Source organism: Amphiura filiformis, chromosome 5 (genome assembly GCF_039555335.1).
Source record: "Amphiura filiformis chromosome 5, Afil_fr2py, whole genome shotgun sequence".
NCBI classification, from domain to species: domain Eukaryota; kingdom Metazoa; phylum Echinodermata; class Ophiuroidea; order Amphilepidida; family Amphiuridae; genus Amphiura; species Amphiura filiformis.
In genome coordinates, this window is record NC_092632.1 from 50,950,402 (window position 1) to 50,966,695 (window position 16,294).

Consider the following 16,294-nt stretch of genomic DNA (forward strand, 5'->3'; position numbering starts at 1 on the left):
ACCTGCTGCCTTGTGTGGTTTGAGATTTTGAAGAAGTTTGGTTACTCCTGCACAGCTTACATTGATGTCATTCATGGTAGGATGTGGGCTTGGTCCCAAATCAGGCAGAGACGAGTCACTATCAACAGTGAAGACTGAGGAGAACTGTCTGTTTAAGATGTTAGCCTTTTGTTTTGGATCACAATGAAGGATGTTGCCTTCCTTTAGCGGTGCAACACCCATTTGGTCACAGCGTTTGGACTTGACCAAAGCACCCAGTTTCTTGTTGCCATCAGGATCACTGTCAATGATGTCTGACAAGTACTGATTGTAAGTCTGGCGACAGGTCTGTTGAGTTTGTTTCTTGATGTTATGTTTCCGGCGCCAGTCTCTTGCCTTGTTGGTATGCCTGGCCTTCTTAAAAGCCCTGGCTTTCTTACGACACATGCGCTTGGTGGTTGTGTCAAACCAGCATTGGCTGTATCTTGATGAGCTGGTCTTGGATGGTACATGACTGTCAACTAGACTACCTAAGGCTTCCTGTATTGATGTAGCAAGGGTCTCAACTGGAGTTGATGTGGTGTATTTCTCCACAAAGTCGTCAGACCATGCCTTGGCGTCTGTGCGAATACTCTCCAGGTCAGCTTGTTTCCAGAGCAAGATCTTACGCCGTGGAGGTTTCTTCCTGTAGGCACGTGCACTCATTTCCAAGAATACGACGTCATGGTCACTCAGGCCTGGCATGCCAACACATTGCTTCACTAAAGATGGTCGGTTTGTTGCGATCAAGTCCAAGGTATTATCTCCCTAGTGGGGAAATTGACAATCTGCTCCAAACCTACACTGGCAAGTGTTAGTAGGTACGACTTGTTGATTGCCTTTCTGTACTGGTGGGAGATAATCTGTTCAGTATCCCAATCAATATCCGGTAAGTTCATATCGCCGCCGATCCAGACAGGTGCGCTTGGGTTGGAGGTACACAAGTCTTTGATGGCCTGATTCAAGTTGTCCAAGTACTGCTGATCATTATTAGTAGGGCGGTAGACTGCACCTAGGATGATGTCGTTGTTTCCATTCCTTACTTTGGCTGCAACAATGTCTGCATCAGCGTCAATTGATACCTGATGACTATTAAGGCTGTTGGTAATGCCCAGTAACGCTCCTCCATAACCATCCTTCCTGTCCTTTCTGTATACACTATAACCAGGTGGAAAAATTTCACCTTGCGCCACGCCCGGTTTCAGCCATGTTTCACAGCCCATGACGACGTCCGGCTTGGTAGATTCCAACAGGCTCCAAAACACTTCCCTCTTGGCTAATATGCTCTGGAAGTTGATCACCAGGGTGCGTAAGTTGGCAGCACTGGCTACTGGGTGTTGTTGTTTTGATGGAGAAGATGAGGCGAGTGGTGATCCTGGTGGGCACGAGCTAGTTGAACTCCTACTTGAGGTAATGGATATATCACTACCCAGAATAGTTGAGTCGAACAAGTTGGATGAAGGATTTGATAGGCCACAATTGCAACACTCCCAGGGGATGTTAGATCTTCCCAAAATGGATAGCATGGGGGCGCCAATGTTAACACAGTCAGCGTGATACCATGCGTTGCAAGATTCACATAAAATACTAGCCTTTGCTCCCTTGTAATCAGTGCAGGCCTTACTGCATTCCCCACAAGGATATTTTGGGGGTCTGGGTCCTGGGTTGGTTTCCACATCTCCACTCAACTGTATCAGGGCAATTCCAAGCAAAAGTGGACATGACTCAAAAAAATGAAATTGCCAATATATATTTCTTTTAACTTTTATATTATTCCAAACAGATGTAAGGTTCAAGTTATAAACTTTTTTCGGCATTTTTCTAACATTTTGGGTGGTTTTTTTAAGTTTCTTTGGAGAGTGTATTTTAAGTGAAAAACTCCTGTTCAACTTAGATATTTTCCAAGTGGGCCTATTTTATTAAACATGGGCCTTTTCTTTTAAATTTGATACATTTTATATCTCTGAAATATGGTCTTCAAGAAACATCCAACACATTTTAAATAATCCCCACTAATTTTTTTTTCTTTCATTAGTTTTCATAGCACTAAATATGGCGTAGTACGAGTTACCGAAAGATGCATTTTTTATGTATTTTCAAAATGTTGGCAATGTAATTGATGCCACTTATTATTTTCCTTCTACTAGTAGTGCCTTGAGTAAAAATAAGAAATTAATATACAAAACACTATCCATCACATAATAATGACCCATTAAAAACTGTAGCACGAGTTACCAGTAGCACAAGTTACCGATGTAGCACGAGTTACCATAGCCCACTTCCCCCGGTACCAGCAAAGGTAATGCAAAATCTACCACTTGGCAGCAATAGAGGATCTGCCAACTACATGAATATGCATTTATATGTGACCATGGTATTGGTAACTATTTTTTTTTTTTTATTGCGTTTTTATAGCACTAAATATGGCGTAGCACGAGTTACCGAAAGATGCATTTTTTAATATATTTTCAAAATGTTGGCAATTTAATTGATGCCACTTATTATTTTCCTTCTACTAGTAGTGCCTTGAGTAAAAATAAGAAATTAATATACAAAACACTATCCATCACATAATAATGACCCATTTAAAACTGTAGCACGAGTTACCAGTAGCACGAAGTTACCGATGTAGCACGAAGTTACCATAGCCCACTTCCCCTGTACCAGCAAAGGTAATGCAAAATCTACCACTTGGCAGCAATAGAGGATCTCCCAACTACATGAATATGCATTTATATGTGACCATGATATTGGTAACAGCTTTCTAGCAGCAGTGTAGCCAGTGTGGGGGAAAGGGGCAGCCTGCCCCATGACAAACTAGAATTATGCAGTTCGTAATTAAGGTGCCCATACACACACACACACAAAAGTGTGTAAATAACAAAGGTTTGTAAATAAAAATAATATGCAATATGCAAATAAGCTCATTAATATTCATAAATATGCAAATAACATGACACAAAATTATACAGCACATCGGGCCACCATATCCAACCAAACCAAGTTTGAAGTTGATTGGTTATTGTGTTTATAATGCTGCAAAGTGGATTAATGAAAATGTAGGCAAAATTTGTAAATAAGCTCATTAATATTCATAAATATGCAAATAACATAACACAAAACTACACAGCACATCAAGCCACCATTATTCTATCACCATACCGGTACCAAGTTTGTAGTTATTGTGTTGGAGCTGTACAGTGGATTAATGAATTTGCTTCTCCCCGGACAGCCAAACAAAGAAAGAAACAAACAAACAACCAGGCAACCACACATGTGTGGGGGCCAAAAATTAAAGAGAAAAGTGACCTCCTGTCGCAGGAAAATTAAAGTAAAAATATGGAAGGCAAAGATAGATAAGATTCAAGGAGCCAGTTTCCACCCCGATCATGTGCCAAAATAGTGTAAATTTATTTATACCAAATTTTTGCACACACCAATAAAGTCCTTTTTTTTTAAGCTCAAAGACTTAACATTGTACAGTCTCTCTAAAAAAACATGCTATTTAGCATATATCCCACTATCAATACCTGGTCAAAATGATGCAACCAAAATTTTTAGCCCTCCACCCCCTAGGATCTAGCCTAAGAACCAATCAATTAATATGGGCCTCATGGAAGAACAGAGGATACCTTAAAACATCCACTGAATGAGTAACCGAGGCAAAAGAAGAAATCAAACAAACAAACAAAATAGATACTGGAAATTCTGAGATTAACAGCCACAGTGACATTGTTGATACTGAGATTTGTATGGTTCTGAGATTTGTATTGGAAATTGGTTTGTTGTTGAGTGTAATGAGGCTCATTTTCCAGCTTAGTGAAGTGATTGAAATCGGGCAAACTAGAGTATTTGCACCCAGCAGGAAATGGTCTCAACCAAAAGATAACCAAACATTCTATAACTCAGAAAGCAATTTTTAAAAAACTTACAGAGCAAATAACCATGAACATTAAAAGTTTTGTGAGGGAATTTAGAGTCAAATAACATGGAAGTAAAAGTTTTATCAATTGTTGACTGTTCAATTTAACTGTTTAAATTTAAGCCCTAGAATAAAATATCCAAACAGGATCAAGCAAGGTGTATGTAAGGCTGGGATGTTTGTATGTAATGTGTGTGGTACATTGTATGCTGGTACATACACTGAATAGTGTTATTTGTACATAGATGGGTTATTTGGGGGGTTATTTGTACATAGATTGAGTAATTTGATCATTACACCAGTTGTTGAGGAATTGTTAAAAAAAAAAAATTGACATTTAGATGAACAATACCATTTTATATATGACCGGACAAACTGTAGCACGAGTTACCGTAGTACGAGTTACCATGTTTTTGCCAGTCAATGTAAAACTATGAGGGGCACAACTTTTTAAGGTATACCAAAACAAACCTTATTATAGCAATTACTTATCATATAATCAATAAGGCTTTAGTGTTTTTTGTTTTAGCACACCATCAAAATAAAAATGAGTTATTTTTAAGCATGTCCTCTGATCGTAGAACGAGTTACCGATTTTTACAGCTGTCCCATACATACAAAAGTTGATATCCTGAATTAGCAATAATATGAGGATCTAGCCTTGAATGTTGGGTATTAAAATACAAAAATACAGATTCCAATCAAATCAATTTAAAAGCTGGAGCACAAAGTATGTAAAAGGACGCCATAAAGTGTAGCACGAGTTACCGTGGAATTGCCCATCAGCAACCCAAGCAGTAGTGCGGCATGGGTAAACGTTAATCTCAATATCATGATGATAAAGATTTGGTGAGCATGGCATGCATAAGCAAGTAAACAGTTATTTATTACTTGTGAGATACATGTCTTAGTTACAGCAACAACAGGCACAAGCAAAATCACACATAAATGCATCAATATCAGTAATCGAGGATGGAGACATGATTGGTAGTGTGGTGCGTGGGTGACAAAGGATTGGTAACAGTATAACAACAACAGTTTACAGAAATTATAAACTTGGTAACACACAACAGCAATATCACACGTCATACATCAACATCAGGGATGGAGACATGATTGGTAACAGCAAAGGATTGGTAATGGTAGCAAAGGATTGGTAACAAAGGATTGGTAAGGTTAGGTAGGCATGGGCATGGCAACAACAGTTTACACTGTATAAAACACATCACAGCAACATGAACAGGCAGCAATTACAAGCAAGCAACATCATGCATCAGCAACGGGGATACAGATGATTGGTAACAGCAAAGGATTGGTAACATCAAGGGATGCATTGCTGAGAGTAAACTGGCAAATATACTGGCCTACCTGTGGGTCCACGATCGCTATGACTACGGTAAATACGATACTTAGGAAGGTTGTTGAATTCGACAGGCATGCACTTGGTTTGGCGAACAAATAAGTTGACTGGTGGATCAGGCTGCAGTTTTATGGATCAAAACACACCGAGCATACTTCCACTCAAAGGTAGACAAGAAAGGAACTATCCAGATATGTAATCCGGCAAGACTGATGAAATATCTTGCGCTGATCAGCCAAAAAGATGGAAAAGATGGCATAAATTGCAGACAAAATTTGGAAGACGTCCGCACGGTTCCACGCATGCGCACAACTGAGAGAGTTGAATGGTTATTGACTAACACTCACATACACTCACCCCCACACACTGTGATCAAGTAACAAGTTACTACAAAGCTTGAAAATTTGAAATAAAATGAAATAGTAAATTAAAAGTTTGAAAAAAGAATATTGAAATAATACTTAACTATTTAATTTTAAAAGTAAACTAAATTGAAAAAATAGAATAACATAGAATTGAATAAAAGGGAATAAAACCAAACAAAACTAAACTAAAGAAAATAAACTGCAATATAATAAAAGTTAATAAACTGCAATATAATAAATAAACATTAAATAAATAAATAAATAAATAAATAGGGCCTAAAATGAGTTTAATTGTAGTTTATGAATATTATCCAACATGATTTCACTTAAGCCTTGGCCTATGATTTTTTTTAAATAAATAAATAAAATAAATAAATAAAACATTAAAAATAAATAAACGAGTTATATAAATAGGCCCTAGGCCTACAAAGCACAGAGATATAAAAATAAACATTAAAATTGATAATAATAAATGCAGAAAATGTCTAAATTTATTAAAATAAATAAATTAATAAATACAAAATATCTTAATTTTATTTGTAAGTGTGCCGTCTGTGTGAGAGCATGCTGCCCATACGTCATTGACATGCAGAAAACATTCAATCGATTGCTAACAGGAAGTGAGTGTGTTGCATTAATATTCATGAGTAGTATTGTAATAACAGTATACGTATCGGCAGGCTTGATTCGCTTGTTGTGATACTCTGATGACAATTTCTGATGATCTGATACCTGTATGCAAATTTTTACATGAAAAATGTAAACCTTTACCACGACCATCTACATGATCTACACCTAATTTTGAAACCAACTACACTACATTAGTACAGATAGATACATAACACTAAGAATTCCAATTGAATGAACGCAGCATTCAACAATAGCGTGATGATTTTTTGCGTACACTGCGCGATGTACGCCAGCGTGTGCGACTGTGCGTGAGTAACGTGGCAGTGAATCCAACCATGCCAACGCACTCATGATTGGTTAGCATTGTATCCAAGGTCGTGCTTTCGCGTTTGCCGTTGTAGTTTGAAATACGCGATATACGATCGCGGTTGTATCGAGTACAGTTGTTGAAAGCTGCGTTCATTCAATTGGAATTCTTACTATAGGGCCTAGTCTACAGTCTCAGCATGCTCAGTAGTTTTACATGATGAAGTCGGAAGAACACAGTCACAGCCTGACAATATAAAGTGACATGACATTTAGTATGACGACTTTTTGCGTTCACTGTGCGCAGCGCGATGCATGTCCGGCAGGGGGTGTAGCCGGTATATTAAAAACTTTGCTTTCTTAGCTTCCTATTTTTCTCTGTGAGGCATAGTATGCAGCCCTCGAATTAAGGTTCTGAAGGGGCACGGCAACTTTTTTAGGGCAAGTTGATAATTGCCGTGGATTTTCACTGAAAAGGCAAGGCAGCACGGCAATTTGTAATATTTCAAAAGGGCATCAAGGCAACTGTTGAAAATTTGAGAAGGGCACCAAGGCAATTTTTCAAAAGCGAATAGATGCATTACCGTCAGCTGAATTCGACACCAAAAAAAGTAAAATTCGACTCTCAACTTGACACTAAAACTAACCTGATTGCTTAAAAAACCTGCTTTATAATAAAAAGCAATCAAAAATCAACAGTTTAATTTTGCGATCCCTAGTTCTGAGCTGCAAAACTGACTCGAAACAGCGATGAAAAAGCTGTAACTTTGGTAATAATATTGATCAAATTCGCCGGGATAAAAACTATTTCGTGCAAAACATATCTAGAGATGGGCTCACATGTACATGATAAGACGATGCGAAGGGTATCGCCATCGGTTTGCAATGGGAAGTCAATGTTTGATAATCGAGAGAACAATTGATTTGCCCACGACACGCGAGGTCGAGGAAGCTTTAGTTACTAACAGCGTTTCTGATTGGTCGATAGTACGTTGAAGGTATTTCTCTGACCAATCGAGTAAATGAATAGCAACCAGATAATGTATAAAAGCCGATGTGATTGGCTGAATATGTAAGCTTACGTAGGGGTAATGAATATTAATTCACAACAAACTATTGTGTCAGGGCCGTGACACTCGTATTCAAACCCTGTATAAAAAGTGAAGTCACTTTACGGCAGTTTAATTGACATATCGGCAGTTTGAGTGACAGTTGCTAGGCTTTTTCAGTACACCTAGTAACGTCCTGGTAGCGCTCAGGCACATTAGCCTAAAATTTACATGCGTTCGCACAACAACGTTGTGCGTATTATCTTAAGGTGGAACAGACTTATCCCATATTCAATTGACAAGTTCGTATTTGATTGACAGTTGCTGGGCATTTTCAGTACACCAAATTTTTCCAAGATGGCGCCCATCGACTGCCAATTATTCGGACCCTTTCCGGCAAAAATACAGCTTATTTAGCCAGTCTCGTCATGGGGTCCTCGGTTATAATATTTTCCTAGCATATTGAGCTAACTCCTCAGCTATTTTTTTTTTTCACGATATGATAGTAATGGAAAGATTCACCAAATGTTAGCCGTTTTTCGCCATTTAATTTTTTTGGAAACGATGACATAAACATTGCATCATCTCTTCCACAGGTTATACACTCCTACACGTACCGGGCCCAGCTAGGCCATCACATACATGAAGGCGCATAGGCTGAATGACTGACTTCATTTGCGCAAACGAGTGGCTTATCCTATAGTATATTAGTACTCGAGAATCCTTGATTGTGTATACTGTGATTGATAGCTGGATTACGATGCTCAAAATAGCGATCGTGTTCAAGATTTTCGATTTAATTTTCCACAATTTTGCGGGGATTTAACCAGTACTTATAATGAAGGGGCAGGGCTGGCCGGCTAGGGCACCCACGGCAACTTCATTTAGGGGCACGGCAAGTGACTGCCGTCGGTAAAGGACATATTTTGAGGGCATTACGGCAATGGGGGTGGGCACCCACGGCAATATGCCGTCGGTGCCGTGGGTTAATTCGAGGGCTGATAGTATGTACATGCATGACATGTGTACACCATAGGGTATATTGCTGATCCATTAATTATCCTTTTCTGGTGCATTGTGGGATTGAAAAGGGGGCAAATCGATCGCTAATTTGCTCCCTTTTCTATCCCACAATGCACCAGAAAAGGATATTTAATGGATCAGCAATATACCCTATTACTAAACAAGATGTTAGTTATCTAAATACTCTAAACAAGATGTTAGTTATCTAACTTTTCTTTCAAAAACTTTGGAAACAAAGTTGTAATTATGGATTTGATAATGATTTGTCAAGAGAGTGCAGCACCATTAAACGTGTCCATTGAAATACACGGAGAAGCACTGGCGTAGCCAGCACTTTTTCAGGGGGGGGGGGCAAGACAAATTTTAAGGGGGCACCTTTTGGCGACAAAATCAGTTAATGTTACAAATTATGCGCGCGAAAAATGTTGCCATATTGAAGCTAAACTGGTCAAATATGGCACCATAGATTGGGGTGAATCTAGGGACGCAGGGGTGAATAGGGACAAAAATGAGAAAAATTTTTGAAATCTCATTTTTTCACATTTGGTTAACACTTATTTTGTTTTATTTCCACATATTGAAAGAGCAATCAAACAGTGTTTAGAAAATGGTTCAGCAGATGTTAAAGAATACATTTAGGATACAGGGTGTCCAAAATAAAGTTATCTAAAAAAAGTTCTAAAAAATGGGGTGGTCAAAACTTTCCTGCTCCCACGGCCAATATTTTAGAAAATGACTATTTTAACCAACTTTTACTGGTACATAAAATGTGGAGTGATTTGGTGGTGTGGTGCACCCTCCCGGTATACATGATATAGCACATAGCAGCGTAGCAGCCATATTGATGACAAGCTGATTTTGATGACTGTGTTCATTTAAGTATGGCATCAGTGAAAATTACTTAACATGATGAATGATCTTGTGATACAAAACATAATAATGCAAGTCATCAACATGGAGGACTGCAGGGCTTACATAGTTACTACATACTAAAACTAAACCATCAAAATTAGCTAGTCATCAATATGGCTGCCAAATTTGTTGGCAAATAGTCAAGTATCAAAGCTGTGAATTCCACCTATTTGTTTCCAAAGATTATTACCAACATTTCTAGAGGCTTGTTAAGAGAAAAATAAGGGTCTGAGTAAAACATTTATACCAATGCAATCTGGGGGAGGGGGTGGGTCATTTTTATAAGGTCGACCCAAGGTAGAGTATGGCAGCATATAATTTATGTGACACACATGTCAAAGGAGGACACCTGGTGACCGTGGACATCCTCGGTGTTTTAAATATATCCAAGACATCGCAAATAACGTAAAAATGCATTTAAAACGGGCCCACCTATGGGTGGTATAGGATGGGCCACGGTTGGATAGTACGTGGTCTGGTGTGTGTGAGTGAGGTCCACGGTATGGCGATTAAGAACGGATGTATGAGTCCTCGGTTAGTATGTTTTAAATCAAGTGAAAAATTAGGTCCTTGTTTTCCTGCCTACGCGAGTGGGTGTGTGTGTGGGGGGGGGGGGATGGGGGGGTCAGCCTTACTCTTCCAACAATAGAAAATTGTGACACAGAGTCAGACACACCTTTGATGGAGCCTTGGTCTAATTGGCCATTTATTGAGATTATTGATGATAGGGAACATGATTGGTGGGAGAGATGTAACATTAGCATTGGCTTAGGAAGATTTTCAACATAGGACGGGCTGAAACTTGAAAAAAAAAATTGTTGGGCCACCTTGGGGGGGGGGGGTCACTCGGAGTCAGAAAATTTGGCAAAATATAAGTCACAAACACCCATTTTCCCTCTAATTTATCACAATTTTTTAGCTTCACCTAGGGTTATTAGGGCTGAAAGGTGTTTCAGCCCTGCACCAAAATTATTGAGGGGGCTGCGCCCCCCCCCCAAGTTCCCCAAGTTCCTAAGCCGATTAGGAAGTATCATCAAGTAGGTAGCAGACGTAAAGCTTCAATTTCACAGTTTATTCTTGTTTGTTTTGTTTTCAGATACATTAGACTATATGGACGTAAATTCTCCAAGGAGGATCACCTTCACTTCATCAATCTCTACTTTGAATTGATCACAATCCCAAATTTGGAGCTTAGACTGATTGAGAAGTTTGCAAAAACATTGATTATCCTACTCAAGTAAGTAAATTATGCATATGGCATACATAGAATACGAGACGTAGTTTTATTTGTTTTTTATAGCATCCATGCAGTAGAGTACATTTTTGTAGGCCTCTCACTGGAAATCAGATTGCATCCAGTCACTAGTATTGAAGGATTGAGATTTGACATGAGTGACCTGAATCGTTGCTTACAATTCTGGAAAGAATAGTCCAATTCATTGATCAAAAATCAAGTCTCCATTAACCTACTACATGTATTTCATGAGTGTTTAATTTGTGGAGGTTTTGATCTTTGTTAAGTAAACTACTATAGCCAAAATATTAAATTCTCGATCCAGAGCCAACTTGGGTACGCACAGGTATTTGCGTCGGGCGTATAACGCAAATACCGGCGCTTACGGCGCAAACACAGCTTATTGAGAATTGACCAATCACACAGTCGTTGCTAGGTAAGGTCAAGGTTCGGTCATGCAGGTCGCGCGATCATGTTATTTTATGAAAAGTACGCTGACGCAGAAGGTATATCCTCTCATGATCGAGAATTTGTTACTTTGGCTATAGTACAGGTATAATACAAGGTACATTTGTTAAAACATATTTTGAGTCCTGCCCCTATGGTTAAATATTGGAACTCGAACTTGTCACATGTTTTCCAAAGTTGTAAATAATGAATTCTTAACTTATTGCAGGAAGAGGAACCTCCTGTCAAGGGAAGATCTTGTGTTGCCATGGAAACCACTCTACCAGTTAACAGAACGATGTCTATATTCACCATACGAGCCTCTTGGGCTGGAATGGTTCCCACAGTGAGTGACCTTTTTTGTTTATTTGTGTGTTTATTGTTTTTTTGATAAAAATAGGGGAATCAGGCAGTTTTTTTTATTTGCCCATGCCTATCCACCCCTTTATAGGAGGATGCCAGCACACCAGAGGCAAGAGAATGTTTTGGAAACCAGTAAAATGCAGGATTTCTTAAAAGTATAGCTGCTTCCATATTACGAGTATAAAACCAGACCAAATCATGGCAATAATGAAATTGGCATAGGCAAAAATAAGATGCAAAAGACAATAAAAGACATAAGAAAATGGAAAAGTTTGTAAGTTTTCTACCATGTATGCCAAGGACTTAGGGATTGAACACCAGGAAACATAGGTACTGAGCAAGTTATTAAAGTTAGTAACTCAATATTTTTGACTGGTCTGAGCGGATCAATTCGTGTCATATATGTTGCTTTTGAAAAGGTATGCCTGAAAAGATGGTGTATCTTTATTTATTTATTTATATGCAAATTTTATTGTTAATTTCTATATAACATGAATTTGTTATCAAATGGTAATTTAGTTTGCACACCCTCATTAGCAGGATGTTAACACATCAACAATGGCCAGTCTGATCAATGGAGGCACAATTCAATAGAATTACCTTACCAGCATGTACAACATGTATGTAACCAAATATGTTACCAGGCGAGGCTTGTTACGGCCTTGTGTGCAAAGGCAATATCATCTATTGCTTACCAAAAATAGTCAAGTTCAATGTCTCTCTTCTTATTGTTCGTCATGGTCATGATTTAAACTCTGTGACACCCAAGGCCTGTGTGCTCATTCAATAAATGAGCTTGTCACTTGATACTATGCATTAAAACAAAGCACTATATATGTAGATTTCAAAGATTTCTACTCTTGTTCTTACTGTTTTGTATTTATCCTTTCTTTTTTCCTTGTACAGAACCCTGGAATCGGATCTCAAGAGTTTGGTCAGGGTCAGCAGAGTGTAAGTAACAGTTTGTATCAAGTACCAGCTGCATGTTTCCAAAGTTCTCATATTGACATCCATTCTAAAGTGTTCTAACTCCTATTTCATAATGATACAGAACCTATTTACCAAATCAAATGTACTGCAAATATGCAGTTTCTAAAAAGAACTGAAAGGGCATCTTGATATCTTGGTCTAACTTGAACTAAAGTTAAATTTGAAATTTTCTAGAAAAAAGGTTTTGCCCTTTTTCTAAAGTGAGGGGTCCCAAATCTAGCTGTAGATACTGAACAGCCTAAGCATCTGATATCTCAAATAGAAGCTAAGGTACTGCAAGTAAAAAATGTGGTACTGCATTTTTACTCTAATTGGTTGTATTTTTTTTTTCATATGAATTGTCTTTTTCCCCCATTCCAGATATTTTTCTGTAGAGAGCACTCAGGAGATGTTGCATGAATTCAGACCATTACTTTGTCCGTTTGATGAGACCATGTCCAAAGGAATTGGTTATCTAGAGTTATTCCTGCCAACACTACTCCCACCAGAGCATCATGATCAAGGTTTCAAGTAAGCAGTCTCATAATCCTTAATTATTTTGGTGTTATGGAAAGATACAGATGCAAGATAAAAGGTGCCTGAACTGATGTAGGTACTACACTGGCTTTCAGAAAAGAACGACACTCTCTTGCTGTGATCAACACGAGCGCCTTGTTAATGAGTGACATATACATGGAGCTTTGGGTTCCCTTCATGAACGCTGCTCTGCACCAACCAATGCTTTGACGCATATCGGCCAATCAGATTACCGGTCTGTCCCACTTTGGTGTTGACACTGTATACACTCTCAAAATGTAAACCAGTGCTGATTCCTCTCTGTCAGCATGTGTTGGTAGTAGATACTTGCATAAGGGGTCCATCTCATGAAGTTGATGTATCATAAGCTTTAAGGCATCTTGGGTTTGTATTAGTCAAGTACACAAATATAGTATTACATGTAGATATTCAAATTAGCAAGGATAAAAATGTATGAGTCCAAACAAATACACACATCTTTCCAGTGGTGTACACATTGTATACTGACAGCAGTTTGTGTGCTTGAATTGTTCTGTTGAGGTCCTATCTCAAAAGAAAATCCCAACACACACACATTTTGTGCATTGAGACTTTTCACACCTGCCAATGAAAATAGACTGTTGATTTTTTGGCCTTATCGGCACTCATAAAGTTATAGCAAGTTAAAGCAAGCTCAGAATATTTTATTTGTAACTTCACGATGGTTCTCATTATAGGCGTGATAAAAGCTATGATTTGAATTGTCTATGAAACTTGTATTAATCTTTGATATAGTTATTACAGTTCTTACTGAGCATTAATTATGTATAACGTGTACTTTCTTTTAGGTTGTGGCTTGATGAATTATTAGGCATATGGGACTCAACACATAATTCCCCTATATGGGAAGGGGTAAGACATTCTCTTATTGTCCTACAAATTCAAATGTTTTGCATTGTATATTTAACTGCTTATTTGATTATTGTATATTATTAGTTCTTAAACCAGGAACATTATCAAATTTATCATTTTGGGATTTTGGTATAATTGTGCAGAACCTAGTGCAGGAAACTTTATAATATCAAAATAAAAGTTGAATAAATATTTGGGTTGAAAAATGCAGTTCTCATGATTTTTAGCCAATTTGTACCCAAAAATGTCATAATGTTGCATATTTTGTTTCAGTGGGATTATCAAGGGCTCTTATTAGAATTCTTGATGCAGGACAACCTTGTATCCTCCTTCCTGGTGCTTTCCCAAGTAAGGGGGGAGGGGGATTCCTTGCTCCTACCTGTGTGTATACAGTGGAATGGAAATAAAAAAATTGTCAACCCAATGAGGAGCAGCCAAGCTTGTGTTCCTGACTCCTTCCTGTGTATTTCAGTAACAGCCTGGGATGTGTCTATCATTCTATATACATTACCTGATGTAACCATGTGTATTTGTAATGATTTCACTAGATTCATCATAATTTTTTTCCAGTCGATTGTAGGTCTGTTTGCAAGAGTATCGTATGACAACATTGGTTATATAGATTGGACTCCATATGTTACAAAGGTATGTATCATTACAATAAAATGTCACTCAAATATATGATTTATTTGGTTTTGTGTGAAGCAACATTAAAATTCAAAGAAAACAAACAAAAGTGACAACATTTGTTGATTTACAGTCTAGCTTAGAGCACATGCAAAACCAATTTTGAACTAGTGTAGCAGTGAGCTCAGAGTAAGGTGGCTGAGCGGATCGGGCTCCGACTCATAATCGGAAGGTTGTGAGTTCGCGCCCCGGCGACGCAATCATCTTGTGCCCTTGAGTAAGGCACTTTATCTCCATTACTCCATTCCACTCAGGTGTATAAATGGGTACCGGCATTCTTAAAGGTCAGGTCTATTGCAAAAACAAGTTTATCTCTATTCGAAGAGAATAATTATTACATTACAAGTTGACACTCGTTGCAAATTTTTTATGCGTATTTCTCCTGAAAAAAGAGAAATTGTGTCGGTAAATTTGGGCTCGTACGTGTTCTTCCCCCGTTTGAAGCGAAATAAATTTTCAAGGCCGCGGGCTATGACGTAAGTAAATGAAGCGGACACTATATCATGATCTCATTTACTTGTGTGACAAGTTTGACATTAGCAACAATAAGTTGTACTATTATTTACCATAACAATGCTGCATAACAATATGCAGACTATTGTTCTCATTTCGGAAACAAAGCCCACACAGTATTGTTACTGTGCGTTTGCTTTGTAATATTTCATCCTACTGATATCGCACAGGGAAATCAGATACATGAGTTTGTGGACGTTTATATGCTAGTCTGAGATGATCACGATGAAATTCTAAGCTCAAATTATTTATTTCTCATGATATTGAGATACATATGAATTGTAATATCACAATTTACTAATATATAAAAAAAGCGGCTGATTTTATCCATATGTTTAAAACCATTAAATTTGTAATACTTAATTTAGAGGGTTTTTTCTGTGAACAACAACAGTATACGTTCTGTCCATTGAGAGCGTTTATAGTCCCTTTTCTCAAAGCGGGCACATCTCATTTCATGACGTCACCTTTTTTCTAGGCCAAATCTGTCTCGTTCGAAGGAACTCACCGCTTAAGTTGGTTTTTGCGGAATATCAATTTTAAACGTCTTATTTTCTCATTTTCATTGTCCTTAAAATATTAGCTTGCCGATGATATGATGTTGTTTTTGCAATAGACCTGCCCTTTAAATGCTGGGAAGGTAACAGACTCGCTGTGGAGGAGGTGTAGCAATCCCCCTATAACAACATTACATGTAGGGAGTCTGGCCCAGTCGCCAATAAAAGAGAGATCGGCACTCCGATCACTGTTTATACAGGATCGTCTCCTTTACCTTCACCTTTTTTAGCAGTGAGCTCATATCAATATGTATGATAATTTCATTTTCAATATACTAGCTAACAACAGGTGTGCTTAATTGCTTAATGATAGCCAAACAAAAACGTTATAGTTAAGTTTGCAAGTGAATAGTCCAATAAGTGTTATTTTTGTTTGCCTATCTAGATATTCAGTCGTTTTATGCGAGGTTTCAACTTGCCAGTGGGATCCAAGAAGCTTCAGATTGGCCGCATGGGTCGAGGGTATGACATTGGGCTTGCATCTGTCTGGATAGTTTCTATGCTGGTAGGT

General features: G+C 38.1%; 1 protein-coding gene across 1 annotated transcript in view; it reads left to right on the plus strand.

The window, feature by feature from the left end:
• LOC140153327 (proteasome activator complex subunit 4-like) overlaps positions 1-16,294 on the plus strand; it is a 48,045-nt gene that overhangs the window by 2,018 nt on the left and 29,733 nt on the right. The window contains 7 exon segments of the mRNA XM_072176054.1: positions 10,682-10,822; positions 11,496-11,612; positions 12,536-12,580; positions 12,980-13,129; positions 13,963-14,026; positions 14,597-14,671; positions 16,169-16,288. Coding sequence (XP_072032155.1) covers positions 10,682-10,822; positions 11,496-11,612; positions 12,536-12,580; positions 12,980-13,129; positions 13,963-14,026; positions 14,597-14,671; positions 16,169-16,288 — 712 coding nt within the window.